The following is a 16845-nucleotide window of genomic DNA, read 5'->3' on the forward strand; positions in this document are numbered from 1 at the left end:
TGCTGGGTAGCTGCCGGAGACAGGCATTAACTTTGGGACAAGAGTCCCTGGCTCTGCCGGCCCACTTCTAGGGAAATTGTTCACAATACAGCAGCGAGTAAACCTGCAATCCCAAGTTAAGTAATGGAAGACGAATATGGTCTTTTGGGCCCAGCCAGTTGCACTAGTGTCTGCGGGCTTTCCTACCACATTGCTGCTGCTCTCTCGACCCTGTCAGTGAGGGAAGAACTCGGCCCTTGGGACTGCCGCTCACACGTGGGTGCCAGTTGCGGCAGAATCACACCAAGAGCGAGTGCCCACTCATCAAGCAAAGAGCCCAGTCAAAGGCCGTCTCCAAACCGACGCCCACGCCCGCAGAGAGGTCCCAGCGAACAGCAGGTGTCACCCTTTTGCTTCCAAACCCCAACCACTTTCAGGTGCCTCGCGCGCTCTCCAAACTTGTGTGTTCAGGGCTGCCGCCCCGCTGGGTGGCTGGGCCCATCTGCGCGTCTACAGGGCGCTCCTGTGCGGTGGGTGGGGAGTCGCCGCTTTCCAGCTCGCCCTGCAGGGGGATGAGGGAGGTGATACCAAGGGCAACAGGTGCCAGCAGAAGTCACCGGGCGTCTCGGAGGTCGAAGATTGAACTTGCAACGGGAGCTGGGGAAGGTGGTGCGCGCTTCCAAGTCCCTCCCCCTTGCCCTAGCAGTTTTTCGGTGCCCAGAGCAGCGCGGGGAAGGCACTGCTAGGGCTCACGGACAGAGACGCTTGGTCCATGGCTGCGACTCTGGCTCCGGCCCGGGTCACAGCGCGCCTGCAGTACAGCGTGCAACTGCGTTTTGTGACGGAGGAGCAGCTCTTTCGGCCTGGGCAGTTCTTGTGCCCCAGCCGGAAATTTCTGCGGCTGGAGGTGCACCCAGCAGGGGAGGAGGCGGACGCGACGGTGACTGATGGTGAAGTACCGGGCACTACCCCCGTATGCCGAGTCCCACTCAGAAGTTGCGGCTCTTTCTCGCGCGGGCGCGGTCATGGAGCGCGGGTGTGTGCGCTTTAGCGCACGTGTAGGGATGCGAGTGTGTGCGCCCATCGCGCGTGCATGGAGTGCGTGTGTGCGCGCTCGTTGGGCGTGTACGGGACTGCGTGTGTGTCCGGTCCGCGTGCGTGTACCGAGGTGCTCTATGTTGCCCGGCGCACGGGTGAAGTGTGGGTTGCGCACTCCGGCTGTCACCGAGCCGCTGTGCACCCCCAGCAGCTCTCTGAAGGGAAATGCCGGCTGCCTCTCCTGTCCCGACGACGTCCAGATGGATCCCGTCGTTATCTTTATTGCTCTCAGAAAACTTAGTAGCTGTAGGCGGACGAGCTCTGAGAACTAGCTTTGGCCTTAATAGATGCCAAAAGTGGGGTCAGGAGAAAACAGGCCTGTGATTTCTTCGCCGGGAATCCATTCAGGACCAAAACAGGAGAGGCACCAATGTCTCAGTACTTCCAAGCCTACCTGTTTCTCATTCCTTTCCAAAGGAATAGGCCGCCTTGCAGTTGCACCCGAAGCTTTCTGGTGAGCGAAGTTGTGAAGCTGAGAAAGGACTAAGCGGGGTGTACACCAGGCTAAGTGGCTGTTGCAGTCAGTGTGGCATCCATTTGGCGTTGCTTTTTGGTTCAAAATGTAGCCTTCACCAAGAAAGTACAAGCGCAGTCACCTGGGCTCCACGAGTTGTGGGTATGTTAGGGGAATGCTTTTAACCTTGGTGGGATCCCAGATCTTTTTGAGAATTTGAGGACATGTGTAGACTTTGGCTCCAGCAAATGCTCATACTTGCTCACAAAACGTTGCATAAAAATTGGAGGGGTTCATGCTTCTTGTCCCCAGCTCATATTAAATACCTGGCTCTAGTAAGTGTGGAAAGCAGAGCCCATAAGGCATCTGTGAGGCTCCAAAGACTTAAGGAGTTTCTTCCTACCCAACTTCTGAGAGTCTGAGTAGAGTTTAAAGTGTTCTGCCCTGTGAATTGGTTCCAGTGGGAATTTCAAGTAACCGGCAGGTACTGCCTTCTCCCTCCTCAGTGATAAGGATACAAGTTCACTGCTCTATCTTCAAGGACTTAGAACATGATCAAGCACATAGTAGACACTCAATAAATGCTTGTTGTGGAGCAAAAGCAAGCCCTGGAATGTGTCTTCTCCCTTTACTGTAGGCCGGGATGGGCAAGTTTAGGTCTTAAAACGAAGTATTAAATACCATTTGACTAGTGTTTTAGGAAGCTTGAGTCTTGGTAATGGATCAAAAGTCTTATTCAATAGCTCATTGATTTCTCTTTTGGATGCAAGAGAAGAAAGGAAGTAGCTTTTAATGTTTCTTTTGGGAATTCCGAAACTCAAGATTCCAGAAAAGAGTTCTGTTTGCCTGCTATAGTCAATATTTAATCTCTAGTCATGTATAGAGAAAAGAGCACATTTGCAACTTGTGCATTATTTCATGTCCTATGGTTTTCTTTTCCACAAATATATGTTAAGCGAAGACATATCCAAAGTTCAAGGTGATTGGAGTTGCAGACTCCCCAAGGCATTACCCCAGTGCCTGGTCTTTGAGGACATAATTATCCTAGAGAAGCTCACCTTTAATGCACTACATCAAGTCCAGAGATGACCTCTGTGGTATGTGTTGACACAGGCTAATGGAAATAGAATAATTAAAGCTAAGGCAGGGAGGTAGTCATTGCCACAAGATTTTGACAGAATTCCTTGGGAAAGATTCATTAATAAGGAAGCATAAAACTCACTTTCCAGTCCTAAGGTGCATTCAATGCATGAATGTAGTTATTAAAGCTCAGTTCCCTTTTATGGAAAGTTTTGGAGAGAAACTATTCTGGAGTTTTTCTTTAAAGTAGCTCATTTTATTATATCACGAACTAGGCCCCTGTGGATGGGGACCAGAGAGAGAAAGCTTAAAAAGAAATTCTAATACATTATTGGAAGAAAAAAGATTCTGGCAGACTCAAATATTGTGTATTTAGTAGCAGAATTTTGAGTGTCTAGGATTTCTTTGGGAATAAATTTGGCCCAAATTCTTTCATGGACTTGAGAAATGGGTCTAAGCAAGGTACACTGAGAAAATTATACAGATTTACCTCATAGCTAGAGTTAGTTGTTAAGTAGATAGATTCTGGGATAATGCTGCCTCAATTAGAATCCAGGCTGTACTCACTGGCTATGTTACCTGTAGTGAATGATCCACTCTATTTAAGCTTCATTTCCTCATCTGTAACATAAGGATGATAATATGAATTATAATGTTTAAATAAAATACTACATGTCCCATGTTTAGGACAATGCCTGGGATATATTAAGAGCTCAGTAAGTATTAGCTATTATTATTATGTAGAGACAAATTCTCACTCTGTCACCCAGGCTGGAATGCAGTGAAGTGATCATAGCTCAGTATAACCTCAAACTCCTGGGCTTGTGCGATCCTCCTGCCTCAGCCTCCTGAGTTGCTAGAACTACAGGCATGCACCACCATGCCCGAATAATTTTTACAATTTTTTGTAGAGATGGGATCTTGCTATATTGTCCAGGCTGGCCTTGAACTCCTGGCCTTAAGCCATCCTCCCTCCTCAGCTTCCCAAACCATCGGGATTACAGACGTGAACCACTGCACCTGACCTATTATTAATGTTATATTTACTTTATGTCCCCCAGATAACAGTTTCCTTAGGCTCTTCTTAGAGTGAGTGAGGCTAGATTTTGGTAAAGATGTTCCAAACGAAACCATTAAATCTGCTAAATAATAACTTGAAAAATTTGAACAATCTTTTAGAGTCCAGATTTCAATAGCTTGACATGTAAAAAATGGAACAGAACAAGACAAACCAGTCTATTCTAATTTCAAACTTTGCAAAATTGACCACAATTTTATAGAGGTAACACACCAGGGGATCCAGCAAGCAATGGAATCTAGCTTGTGAGCTCTGGGAAGACATTGATTCATTTCTTCTTTTCTCAAATATTTTTTGAGTCCCCATCCTGCCAGGAGCCTGCTTAAAAGCGTGTTTTATTCATCCTCCTATCCCCAGGGCCTTCCACAATACCAAGTACACATGAGACATCAAAAAATGTTTCTTGAATGAATCAGTGCTTTAAAACAGGTTTCTAAGTCTTGCTAAAATAAAACTTAAAATACTGAGCACTGAGTGTGCAGAATCCAAGTTGCCCAAGACAGTTAAGACATTGGCTTGACTTGCAGTCTAGAGGGATGTTTTAAAATGCAGTATGGTAATAGAAATTTGAGGTACAGTAAGGTCAACAGATCAGGAGACAATTGCCATTGAGAAGATGGTTTGTTACTCACAGTTCCCAATGGGAGGGGGCATACCACACCACAAGGGGGTCACATGGAGAAGCACCTGGGTGGGTCAGGGGCAGAAGCAGGGGGCGGGGCGGTGGGGGGAGCTGTAAGCAGGAACCTTTATTGTGCTTTCTGTGGGAAGGAATGGGTGAGGCAGGGGGTTGGCTGATTTGAATGATTTCAGTGGGCTTTAGGGTTTAGAGGTTGTCTCTAGTTGTCCGGTACCTGGCCCTGGGGTAATTAGGGCAGACGATAGTGGCCCAGAGTGTGAAAGCCCCATAAAAAAGGTGGTTGGGCTGTGGACTCTGGACTGGTTGATTTATACTTGAAAGGCATGCTCTCAAGTGAGTTGTTTACTCTTTCTAGGAATTGGCATACCTTGGGAGGGGCGGTCTCTCCAGGGTGAGAAAGACCCCAGATGTTGAAGCATCAGAATACAGAAAATGAAAAACATGGTTAAAACAAGGGAGAATCAGAATACAAGAGAATAAGAAAGTATAGAGCATGGGTTGAGTGCTGGCTTCGGATAAGAACCTCAGTTCAGGGGATGAGAAAAAATATTTGTTGGTTTTTATGCCTCAAGCGTATCCAAACCAGTAACTGGAAAAGGGGGGAACAAAAAAAGTAGGGGATGGACCTGCCTCTGCCTCTCCCCAACCCTTTAACCTAAGCTCTCTGTAAGCCCCATGCTGGGGGACTGGAGAAGAAAGAAATTAAGAGCTGAGGCTGTATTACACAAAGGCTAAGAGTAGACTGGATTTCCAGGAAATAAGAGAAAATTTTTTTCGTTTTTCAGTTTAGAGATGTCTTTTAATTAATCCGTAAGAGTTAGGAAAATTTATAAACAAGTCCCACAGATAATCACATATGAAAATGCAGCATTTTTTGTCTGTGAGGTATTGTAAAAGGATACTAGGCTTTTTGTTCCCTGGTGAATGCTCATCTCATTAGAGGGGGAAAAAAAAGAGCAGAAGAAAAGTCAGAGAAAAACACCCTTTATAGCTCATGGGAACTCTAATCTTCCTTCATTAAATTCTATGATAGCAGACTTAGGAAGTTGAGGCCTGTGGACAGGATCCTGAAGGCAGTCACCCACATATGAGATAAGCATTCATTAATTTTCCTTCCACAGATATCTATGGAACACATATTCTGTGCCAATCATTGTGTGAGCCATAAATGAGCTAGCTAAGAACCTACCCTACAGATCTAATGCTTTAATTGAGGAAAACAATAGTCAAAGATAGAAACCAGGATAATTTCAGATTGAGATCAATGTTTTGAAGAAAATGAACAGAATGAAAAAAGGCTACATAGAGAGGGAAGGAGGCCAATTTAGGGAGTGTGGTCAGGGAAGACTTCTCTGAGGAAGTAATATTTGATCTGAAGCCGGAAGGAAAGATGAAAGGAGCCAGCTAAGCCAAGAGCTGGAGGAAAAATATTGCAGGCAGAAAGAATGGCAGGTAGAAAGGGCCTGAGGCTAGGAGGGAGCATGTGTGTTTGTAGTGGCCTGTGTAGCTGAAGTTTCATAAGAGAGAGAGGGAGCAATGGAAGTTTAAAATTAGTGTTCCACTTATTACTGTAGCATAACAAGCCACCTCAAACTCGGTAACTTAAAATAACCATGTATAATGTTCCCAGATTGTGTGAGTTAGGACCAGGGAGGGCTTGGCCAGGTGATCCTTTGTGGCGTTGACTGAGGTCAGTCTCTGGCACTCAGCTGGTGACTGGCCTGGTCTGGAGATCCGAGAACACATCACTCTTCTGGGCAGGCGCTGGAGCTGATGTGATGTGTCCACTTGGCTGGGCCACAGTGCCTAGACATTTGATCAAGCATTCTGGATGTTTCTGTGAGGGTATATTTTGGATGAGATTAATATTGAAATTGGTGGGCTTTGACTGAAGCAGGTAAATGCATGGATTTTTGATGTGTCCCACAATGGCCTTCCTAATTCTTCACTCCTGAATTGAACTTAACCCCACTCCTCAAAAACAAAACAAAACCAACCAACCTGCAGGCCTATCCCAGAAAACAACTTCTCTGCAGGCCGACAGACAAGGAAGCAAGAGTGGAGGGGGCTAGGCTGGGCAGGCTCATGTCTTCTTCCAATATATCCATCAGATAACTCCAGGGAGAGAGAATGGAGCTGGGGAGAGAGACCAAAATTGTTACTGGAGCACAGTATTTCTCAACAGAGCATGAATAACTTAAGCTGGGAAAATTCTTCACTGTAAAGACATTGCAGAGTGGTTAAGACCCCTTGCCTCTTGGCAACATATGTCAGCATCCCCATTCCCCAATTACTGCGATAATGACGAACAACCTTCCTGCGTTGCTAGAACAACTGCTTTCACATGGACATGAGGGAGAAAAGGATACACAAACCACCATCTTTCCCCACAAACAATCACAGATTCACAATACTCTCTCACACTTTTCCATCTAAACTCCGAAGAACACCACACTCATCTTTGACACAGCAGTGCCTCTCCCAAACAGCAGACTACGCCTCACATTCATCATCAAACTCAACCTCGCTACCATTTCGCCCGAGCAACAATTTAGATATTGTTGTTGTACTGAAGAGTCAATAAAAAATGTGAAATACAGTCAGAATCCTGCTAAGTATCTTCTTTCTTTTATTGTTATTTTACCAAGAGCAATACTTTCATGGTTTCAGTATAACTTTCGGAAAAAGATCTTTAATGAGACTAAACTGAGAATTCCAGGTAGCCCTGGTTTTGTGGGTCCAGTTATGGAATGTGTATCAGTGAAGCGAAAGTGTTTCCTTCCTCTGTCAGGCAGGACTGGTACCTTGAGCAGATGACAAATGAAAAACTGTTCAAAACCCCACGTGGCTGAGTCTGAAGACAAAGAAGTGAAAATAGACGAAAAGGCTTGTTTTCCTGGCCAAATAAAGACCCTTTAAGGTTCCTTTTCTCAACCAGGCGCGGTGGCTCACGCCTGTAATCCCAGCACTTTGGGAGGCCAAGGCAAGTGGGTCACTTGAGGTCTGCAGTGCAAGACCAGCCTGCCCAACATGCTGAAACCCCGTCTCTACTAAAAAAATACAAAAATTAACTGGGCATGGTGGCGTGTACCTGTAATCCCAACTACTCTGGAGGCTGAGGCAGGAGAATTGCTTGAATCCAGGAGGTGGCGGTTGCAGTGACCCCAGATCGTGCCATTGCACTCCAGCCTGGGTGACAAAACTCTGTCTCAAAAAATAAAATAAAATAAAATAAAGTGATTAAAATAGTCCTTTTTCCCCTCCATTTTCAATAGTTGCACTAAGTTGTGGTTCTTTATTCAGTACTGGTAAATAAACCAGTTTGAAGACAGGCACTCCACTGATTGATACTTATAGTAAATGCCATTTTGAAGAAAAAGAGGTATGGCTATCTTGTGAGTAAAGTGTAGACAGCATGGTTAGTCGGCCCCTGATTTTGAGAGTTAATACTGGAAACAAAGAGGTTATTGAGGCAAGAAAGAAAGTATCATTGATATAATATTTATGCTTGGTGTTATGATTGATCGCAGAGTCTTTAAAATTAATTTTTAATTGTATGTATTTAAGGTGTACAGCATGATGTGTTATAATATACGGAGTGAAATGATTACTGTGGTCAAGAAAATTAGCATATCCATCAGCTTCTGTAGTTACCTATTTTTTATTGTATGGTGAGAGCACCTCAGATCTGTTCTCTTAGCAAATTTTCATTATGCAATACAATATATTACCATAGTCCTCATGCTGTATATTAGATCTCTAGATTTACTCTTAGTGTTTGAAATAACTACTTTAAAATATGAGGCTTATAAAAATGTACTAGACTAGAGCCATGCTGCTGATGAAAATCCCTCTTTTTCCCCTCTTCCCCATGCTTCTGTCACAGATGGTGCACGCTCATACCCCTGGCAGTTTGAAGCAGAAGTCTGAAGTGAGTGTATTCTGTCACCAAGTAGAACCCTCCTCCTTCTCCTTCCACCATTTTCCTCCCTCGTAAACTCCCAGTGTCTAAGAGCCTTTCTCACACCCCACGCCCCCTCCAATGCAGCCAGTGTTTCACCCTGAAGATTTGCTGATAAAAGTGGAAGGAGTCGGGTTTTCCCCAGTGCACCAGCATTTTAATAAGAAACAAACCCTTTGCTCAGAGGAATGACCTTACATGCTTGATTAAAGTCTTTTGTCAGACCTCTGAGAGACCTCTGGGTTTTCCAGATCACTCTCAGATCCAAATATTTACCTTCATTCACCTAAGCTGTTCCTTTGTGTTATGTGCTGTATGAATTATCTTTATACAGTAATCTGGAGGGTAGATAATATTGACATCATTTTACTGGTCCATTTTATCGCGGGTATGTTGTCCTCAAAATCTGATTATTTCCGTCTTTCCATGATACCTTCTTGTATTTAGTGACCCAACATTTGGCCTGTGGTAGAGTTGGACTTTTAGCCTCAAAACCAAGTTGGATTTGCCCATAGAATGAGGAAGTGCTTGTTAGTTTTGTTTGGGGGAGCTGGATCCCTTCATAAGCTTAGAAACCTCAGTGAGACAGTAGAGTGACTGACAATGTAACTCTTGGCATATTTTGGACAAAATTGAGGTTTCCTAATATCCAGGACACCCATATAAATAAAATTATGCATGACCTTCTTTTCTTAATCGCTTCTCACCATTTTAACCCCTGTTTTATAAGGACTAGGCTGGCGAGGGACCAGGTCAGATGTCCCCATTTATGAGCTTTGTGACCTTAGAAGATTTATTGGAACCTGCCTGAACCTTAGTTTTCTCTCTTGGAAGCTAGGGTAATTTTTACCTCAAATCATAATAATAACATAGAATAATGAAAAGTAAAAAAAAGGCAAAATGATTTCTTTTCATTTTGAAAATAAATGGAGTCAAAATTAACAAATATAAATAACATCAAGATATTTTTTACAAGCAGTTGTAAAGAGAGGTTACTACTTTTGTGGAGCTTACATTCTAGTACCATCCAAAAAAAAGCATTAGGATAATTTGTGCTGGACTTCGTGTGTGTGTGTGTGTGTGTGTGTGATCCTAACTGATTGTGTATGGTTGTCCTTCACATTCACAATATGGCTGACTTTGTAAAATCAACTCTGCTGAGAAACTTCTTCTCAGGCTTTTTGATGTGCTGTTCCTTTTGCTTGAAATGCTGTTCTACGCCCATACCCCCATCCTGGCTCTTTGTATATCTGGGTTCTTTTCATCTTCTAGTTCAAAGTTTGAAAGTCACATTTTCAGAAAGAAGTTCTCATCATGCTAAGCACCCACTGCTCCTACCACATCCGCTGTCATTTCTCTCAGCCTTCTTTCTTTCCTAGCAATTATCACAACTGGTAATGAGAACTAAAAATATTTTTTAAAAATTTATCCTTGGTTAAAATTGAAGTTGGACTCACAGGCCACAAATCGCAAGATAATTTAATGAGAAACCTTGAGAGGAAGGGAAGAGGCTGACCCAAATGCTTTTGAGAATGTGAGTGAGAAGATTGAAGCATATTTCCCAATTAGGAATCATAAAGGCAGAAAGAATAAAGAGCACAAGCCAGGCTGGGTTAAATGACTATTTAGGTTAGAGCAATGCATACTCTGAATGTTGTTACTGTGAAATTGAATTCCTGGTCAGTTTCTTAGCCAAGAAGGGTAAAAGGGGTCTCCAGTGCTATTTTGTTTTAAACTATAAAGTTTATTGTTCTCTCCTAGAAAATATAAGCCAACCTTGAGGCTATTACGATGACCGAAAAGCTTGCTTAACATGTTTATGGTGAGAAATTGTATTTATTTACTACATGTTTGTTTTTAGAAAATTGAATTTGTTAGAAGGCTTGTTGTAAAAATTGACTTTATTCATCTAGTTGTACATTGCAGCACCGTGATGAATAGTTTACTGACCTTCAGTAACTCTGTATCAGTGACAGGACTTAATTTCATTTATTGATTTGTGCAACTTGTATTTATTACATACGTACTATGAGCCAGGCACTGTTCAAGGAACTGAGGAAATAGCAGTGCGTTAGTTGTGCATTGCTGTGTAACAAATAACCACCAACTTAGTGGCTTAAAACAATACACATTTATTATCTCAGAGTTTCTGTGGCCAGGAGTCTGGGCATGGCTTAGCTGAGTTCTCCACTGCTGTCAGGAGCTACAATCTCTCAGGAGCTACAATCAAGGATCCAGCTAGTGCCAAAGTCTCATATAAAGACTTGACTAGTAAAGCACCCTCTTCTGAGCCGACTGTGTGATTGTTGGCTTAATTCAACTCAATTTCTTGCTAGCTGTTCCCTGGTGCCCTGAGTTCCTTGGCACATGGGCTTGCCTTACATGGCATCTTGCTTTATGAAAGCCAGCAAGAGGGAGAGTCTAATAGCAAGATAAAAGTCTCAATTTTATGGAACCCAATCGTAGAAGTGACATTCCATGACCTTTATCATATTCTATTGGTTAGTCAGAAGCTCTGTCCACACTTGGGTAGAGATTACACAGGGACATGAATCCAGGAGGTGGGGGTTATTGGGGGCTGTCTTGGAGTCTACCTGCCATGAACTGTGAATAAAACAAATCCATTGATTTTTATGGAGCTTGCATTCTAGTGCCATTCAGTAAGCATCAGGGTCTTTTTTCTGTGCATGACTTTCTACAGGCCTGTTTGAGAAAAACATACTTTGTGCTTCTAATAGGTTTATTGCTAAGCACTATATGAAGAAATCTTTTTTTAAATTAGTTATCAGATATGGTCCTGCCCTGAAGCCCTCAGGGTGTTTGCAATTGAATTGCATAACTAAAGAATGTACATAAAATATGTAAACATCTCTCAGCAGAGTGGCAGTGATCAATGGAATAGAAAAGCTCCAGTATGCTTCTGGCTTCCAAGCCCTTTACTTTACTTTGTATAGCTGGATGGAAGAGGCTCTTATTTCTGAAGAAGATAGACCTTGCTGTGGTAACCTCTGCTTAATTTTTTGTCAGGTTTATTGCATCACAACTTCATTTCTTTATGGGGAGGTTTAGCTAGATTTTCTTCTCTGTAGGGAAGAGGTGTATTGAAGATAAATTTTACCTTGTGTCTTGGTTCAGATGCTATTTGAAATATTGTATTAACTCATTCACAAAGAGACATACTGAGCTGCTGTTTCAAACACCAGAAATTACAACGAGGTTTTATAGAATGAAACAAAGAGGTGAGAGAGAAGAAGGAAGAAAGGAGGAAGGAAGGAAGAAAGGAATAGAAGGAGGGAGACAGGGGGAGGGAGGAAGTAAGGAAATAAGGAAGGGAGAAAGAAAGGAAGCTGGAGCCTCACTAGATTTGTTGCATCTTAGGGGATGATGGATAGTATACTCTATGGATGTTGATTTTTTAAAAACTAGCTATGTTTTCTGGCTTTAAGTAATCATCTAAACATATTTCATAAGCCTTGATATTTATACAGTCTTGGGTTTAGAATTTATATATTAAAAGACATGGAGATAGACTCTGTACCATCTTGAGAGAACACTTATGTCTTGGATCTTAGGTGTCAGAAAAATAAAAGATAAATGAAAATCCATTAATTGGAATGGGGAAGAGGAAAGTGAATCTGAATTGTACACATTCTTAGCCTAACAAAGTCTAGCTAATGGCAGTGCAGAGTCTATGGTGTTTGTAAATACTGTATTGCAAACTGATATGAGATGCTTTGCTGCTCTTGGAAGAAGATGGAGGCACAGTTCAAAAACTGGTCTAAGACATTAGGAGGAAAGAGCAGAGCTGAGATGCATACCCAGCTGTTGTCCAGAGGCTGAGCTTTCATAATGGTTCTCTGTGCTCAGAAAACAGTTCCATGGAATTGCTTCATGTAAATTCCTGTGGACAAAGCTAATTTTTTCCTTACAAGGGCATTCACTTCTGATTTCATATTTTTTTCTTTCTCAGAGAAGTAAGTTTTCTTGTTTTGTTTCCACAGATAGCAAATCCTTCAGTATATGAATTCTGTTTCTTAGATGTCAAGGCTAGCAGGTCAAAAAAGCAGAGAACATGTCAACTACAGGCAATGAACATTAAGTTTTTAATCTAGAGAATATCATCAGAAGAGACTGGAGTTCATAGAGGTGGAAAACATTGGCAGACTCCTCTAGCTAGTTCATAAAGAGCCAGGGCTGGTGCTCAGTCCTCCCAATGGTCAGCTCTACTCTCTCCACCAGTCTTCATAGACGATATTTAGAATGCATTCTCTTAACCAATTTAATACAGTTTTTATCTCTTGACTCCCAGGAATAGTCATGATGTTTCTTTTCCATTTACAGGAAATCTTTGGCCCTCTGCCCCCCACCATAAAGCATTTGACTCTTTGAAGTTCCAGTTAGAATGATAATATGTTCTCTAGGTTGAAGCATTTCAGTAGTATGGCCTGCTTTCTTTGTGCCTTCCCAGATTCTGATATGGCTCTTCCCTTTCAGATTTTTCAGGTTCGGGATTGTGTCTTTATAATTTCTGTATTCCTAGGAAGATATACAGTAGGACCTAGTGAATATAGTTATACAGCTTCTGGAGCAGAACGTATACTTTTATTCTTGGAAAATATGGACCAATAATTTTTATCACATTTTCTCAGCCATTATGACAGTGAGCCAGTTTGTCTGCAATCTTTGTTATAAATCAGTCAAATTCTTCTTTGCTTTTATTAGTTAATTTTGTCCCTCTTAGAGCAAATTATTCAGATAACCTGTGCCTGAACTTTAAAATAATAATGTGACAAATAAAGGGAAGCAGTTGAGTTAATTCGCAATGTCTGCTTCAATGAACCATCAGTTTGTGTTTTGGAAATAATCTCCAGGTCCTTCCGCTCTTTTGTCCCTTGGCTCTTACTTCAATGTATTGCTATGGTTTTTGTTAATTCATGTGGGGCAAAACATATTTGCAATTTGTAGGTAACACTCATCTCTCAAAAGGGTCCTGTGATTTCGAATAAATCAAGTTCCTTAGAAAGCCAGAGAAGACACTTTTCTTCATGGGGCTTAGATCCCAAACAGTAACTTATTGTTTGATGTAGAACAGTAGACTTTAAAAAACCTTTTCCAGAGCAGCATTTTCTATTCGCAAGTAGGAGGATTATGATATTTGATGGTCATTTTAATAAATTTTGATAGTTATTCACTCATTTACAATTATTTGTTGAGCACCTTTCAGTGCCTGCACCATTATACTACCCAACAGTAATTAAAAAATCAGTTATTTTATATGATTTTTACTCTTGATGATTTGACCTAAGAGACACAGAGACTGATGTCAGTACTTAGCAGACCTAAGAGTACCTAACCTTGTGAAAAGGTACATTCTTGCCCCTTCACTGCTTGACTCGGTCTTGGTTGCTCCTGGTTGTCTCTATGGAGACCACTATCTCTAACACTCATGGAATGAAATTTCTTTTAAAGATATCAATAACACAATACTAATAGAGGGAGACAAGAGACAACAGAGAAGAACTGAGGCATGAGAGGTAGAGTAGTGAAGTCTAGAAGGAACCATGAAGCCATGGTTATCTTTTTATAATAGCCTTCAGAGAGTAACTACCAAATATATTTTCTACTCTGGGTAAGTCTTTCATTGGACACCTATGTGCTATGTAACTGCTCCTCAACATTCTGCTTCCTTTTTTCTCTCACACTTTTCACCTCCAGCTGGTTAACTGCTGGGGTTGTGGGCATCTTTTTGGAATGACCCTCAAATATATATCAGTCTTCTGTGGTTCTAGGATACCCAGCTTTCCTCTGTCAATCAAATATAATGCTATGCACCAACCACTTACTAGATAGAGCATGTTTTGAGGTACGTATTATGACCAGGGTAGAAAACTAGAGCTCTCACAGCAGAGTGTCATTAGAAATATTTTATGTGGTGGCATATTATTAAACACTTTAATTTGATGGGTAACCAAGGTAATAGTGAAGGTGTAAATCTTAATCTCCCAACATATTCCCAACACCTAAATAACAATGAGAAGAAATAAAATTCATGCTCTCAGCATAACAAGAAGACAAATAATGTCCAAACTTCAAAAGACCTGCAGCTACAAAAATGAACACAGATCTCTGTGAGTTATCTCTTGTCCTCCTCCCAGGGTCCTTGTGAAGTACAAGGGTAGTCTCTGAAAAATTGATTGGAACAGAGAAGGAAGACTTAGCAGCAGGCCCGATATTGATCTAAAACCGTCACCATAAAAAGAGGAAAAAAAGTGATCTGCTGGATCAGGAAACTGACAACCAGGAGGAAGGTAAAATTGTACACAGTGCTTCAAGAGGAAGCCTTGGAAAGGTAACATTTGAGGAGAACAATTTAAAAAAGACAGGAATTCTTTCAAAGCTACATGCTGAATCGAAATAAAAAGAGAGCACATTTGCAGTCCTACAAACCAAAAGAAAAAAGGCAAAGGACAAGTAACCCTACCCTACAGTCCTGTTTAAAACAACAGCAACAACAACAACAACAGCAAAAACCCTGTCAACTGTATTTTACTGCCCTGACATAAGACAGAACTCTTGAACTAGGAATCTCTGAAACCTATTCAAACCTAAACCACCAGCCCTGTACACAGAAATGCAGAGGCACAGCAATCTTCAATGATCTATCACCCCTATAAAAATATAGAAGAAAATGAGAATCAAATTAATCCAGATGACAAAAATTTTATCCACTAAATGCAACTAAATAAAATACCCTCAAATAAGCATTTTTGGCTATGAAATACAGTACAAACCACTTTGAAACAGAAATGAAAACACCAAGAACAGAAATGAATGCAAAATAAGCAGAACTAAAATAAAAGTTGATTGATTTTAGGAAAACATAGAAGTCTAAGTTATACAAAAAAATGAAGACTAATTTAGAAAGTCTCTAAGGAATAAGAGATTCAAATAAAAATTTAAGGAGAACATTGAAGAAAATCAGGAAAACAACCAAGATGACAAAAAACAAAAAGAAATTTTAAAAAATGAATAAAATTTTAAAATAAAATATCTTAAAAGACTAAGAAAGTATTTGAAATAAAATGTAGCAAAAATAATCCAATTAGCTCTCTAGAAAGAGATATATAAAACAATGGAACAAGTTCATATTTAAAAATATAATTTAAAAACCCTATTTCTGTAAATAAAAGATCAGAATCTACATATTGAAAGAGCTCAGGGAATATTGACCCATAACTACTAACTCTGAGACCTATTTGAGTAAAACTGTTGGAATTTATAAAGATTAAAAACAATCCTCAGAGCTACAAGGTGAAAAGATAAAATATCTTACAAAGTAAAAAGAACTAGGCTGGCTTTGTATATTCAAAAACATAATGTTTGTTGTTTAAAAAAAGTAAACAGTACATCAACAGTAGAGCAGCACCGTTTTCTGTGTGTGTGTGTGTGTGTGTGTGTGTTTTAGATATGCAAGAGTATAGGAATTTGTATCCAGGAAACTTTCTTGAGAATCTACTAGAAACCCACTAAGGCCTGAGTAGATGATGTTCATTAAAGGACTGATGATGAGGATTTAATATACTTAACTGCATATCTAACACTAAATCAAGTGCAGATGAGGATAAAAGAATATATGATATATGCTAAAGTAGTGACTAGAGGCAAATTCATAGCCCTAAACACTTTTATCAATAAAACTGAAAGAATGAAAATTAACAAATTAAATTTCCAACTGAAAAACCTAGAAAATGTCAAGATGTAAAACAAAATAAAAAAATGAGAAAAATAAATAAAAGTAGATATAATTAATAAGTCAAAAGCCTGTCTGGGCTTTGAAAAACTTAGCAAAATATAAAAACTGCTAATTAACCTAATGAAGAATAAAAGGGAGAAAGCACAAATATTCAAAATAAGAAATTGGCAAGGGGAAATATCATTGAAACAGAAGAATTATAAAAAACTAATTAGACACTCATTTGCCAACATGTATGCTAATAAATGTTGAATTGAAATGCTGAAACCTGTATGAATTGAACACTTTCCTAAAGAAATTTACTGGATTTAAAGAGACAAATTTACTCTATCTAAAGAAACCAACTGACATCAAAGAAATAAAGAAAATTATAAGGGGGCTACTTCACAAGAAAGCACCAGGCTCAGATAGTTTCACAGGGGAATTCTACCAAACATTCAAAGACCAGATAGATTGAGGGCTGTATAGCTTATTCCAGAGTATTACAATTATTTTTTAGAATGAAGTATGCAAATGACAATGTAATTAGAAAATTATTACCAATATCATGTATGAATATTGATGTAAAAATACTTAATAAAGCATTAGCAAACAGAATCCAACATCGTAATAAAAAACTGATAAAACATGATTAAATGACATTTATTTCAGGAATGTAAGCTTGGTTCACTATTAGGAAATGCAGTCAAATAATACACTATGTTAACAGATCAAAGGAGAAAAAAATATGAATATCTCATATGTTGCTCAAATTTCTTTGGATGCTCAGAATTCTTTGGGTGAAATCCAGCTTAAATATATA

At 40.4% G+C, this 16845-nt stretch overlaps 1 protein-coding gene across 1 annotated transcript in view; it reads left to right on the forward strand.

Annotated features, from left to right (window-relative positions):
- The first annotated feature begins 1154 nt into the window (after window positions 1–1154).
- Window positions 1155–16845, forward strand: part of LOC112607733 (histone-arginine methyltransferase CARM1-like) — a 271632-nt gene continuing 255941 nt past the window's right edge. The window contains 1 exon segment of the mRNA XM_025358879.1: window positions 1155–1323. Within this exon segment, the coding sequence (XP_025214664.1) occupies window positions 1155–1323 (169 nt within the window).

The sequence above is a fragment of the Theropithecus gelada genome, chromosome 15 (assembly GCF_003255815.1).
Source record: "Theropithecus gelada isolate Dixy chromosome 15, Tgel_1.0, whole genome shotgun sequence".
NCBI lineage: Eukaryota > Metazoa > Chordata > Mammalia > Primates > Cercopithecidae > Theropithecus > Theropithecus gelada.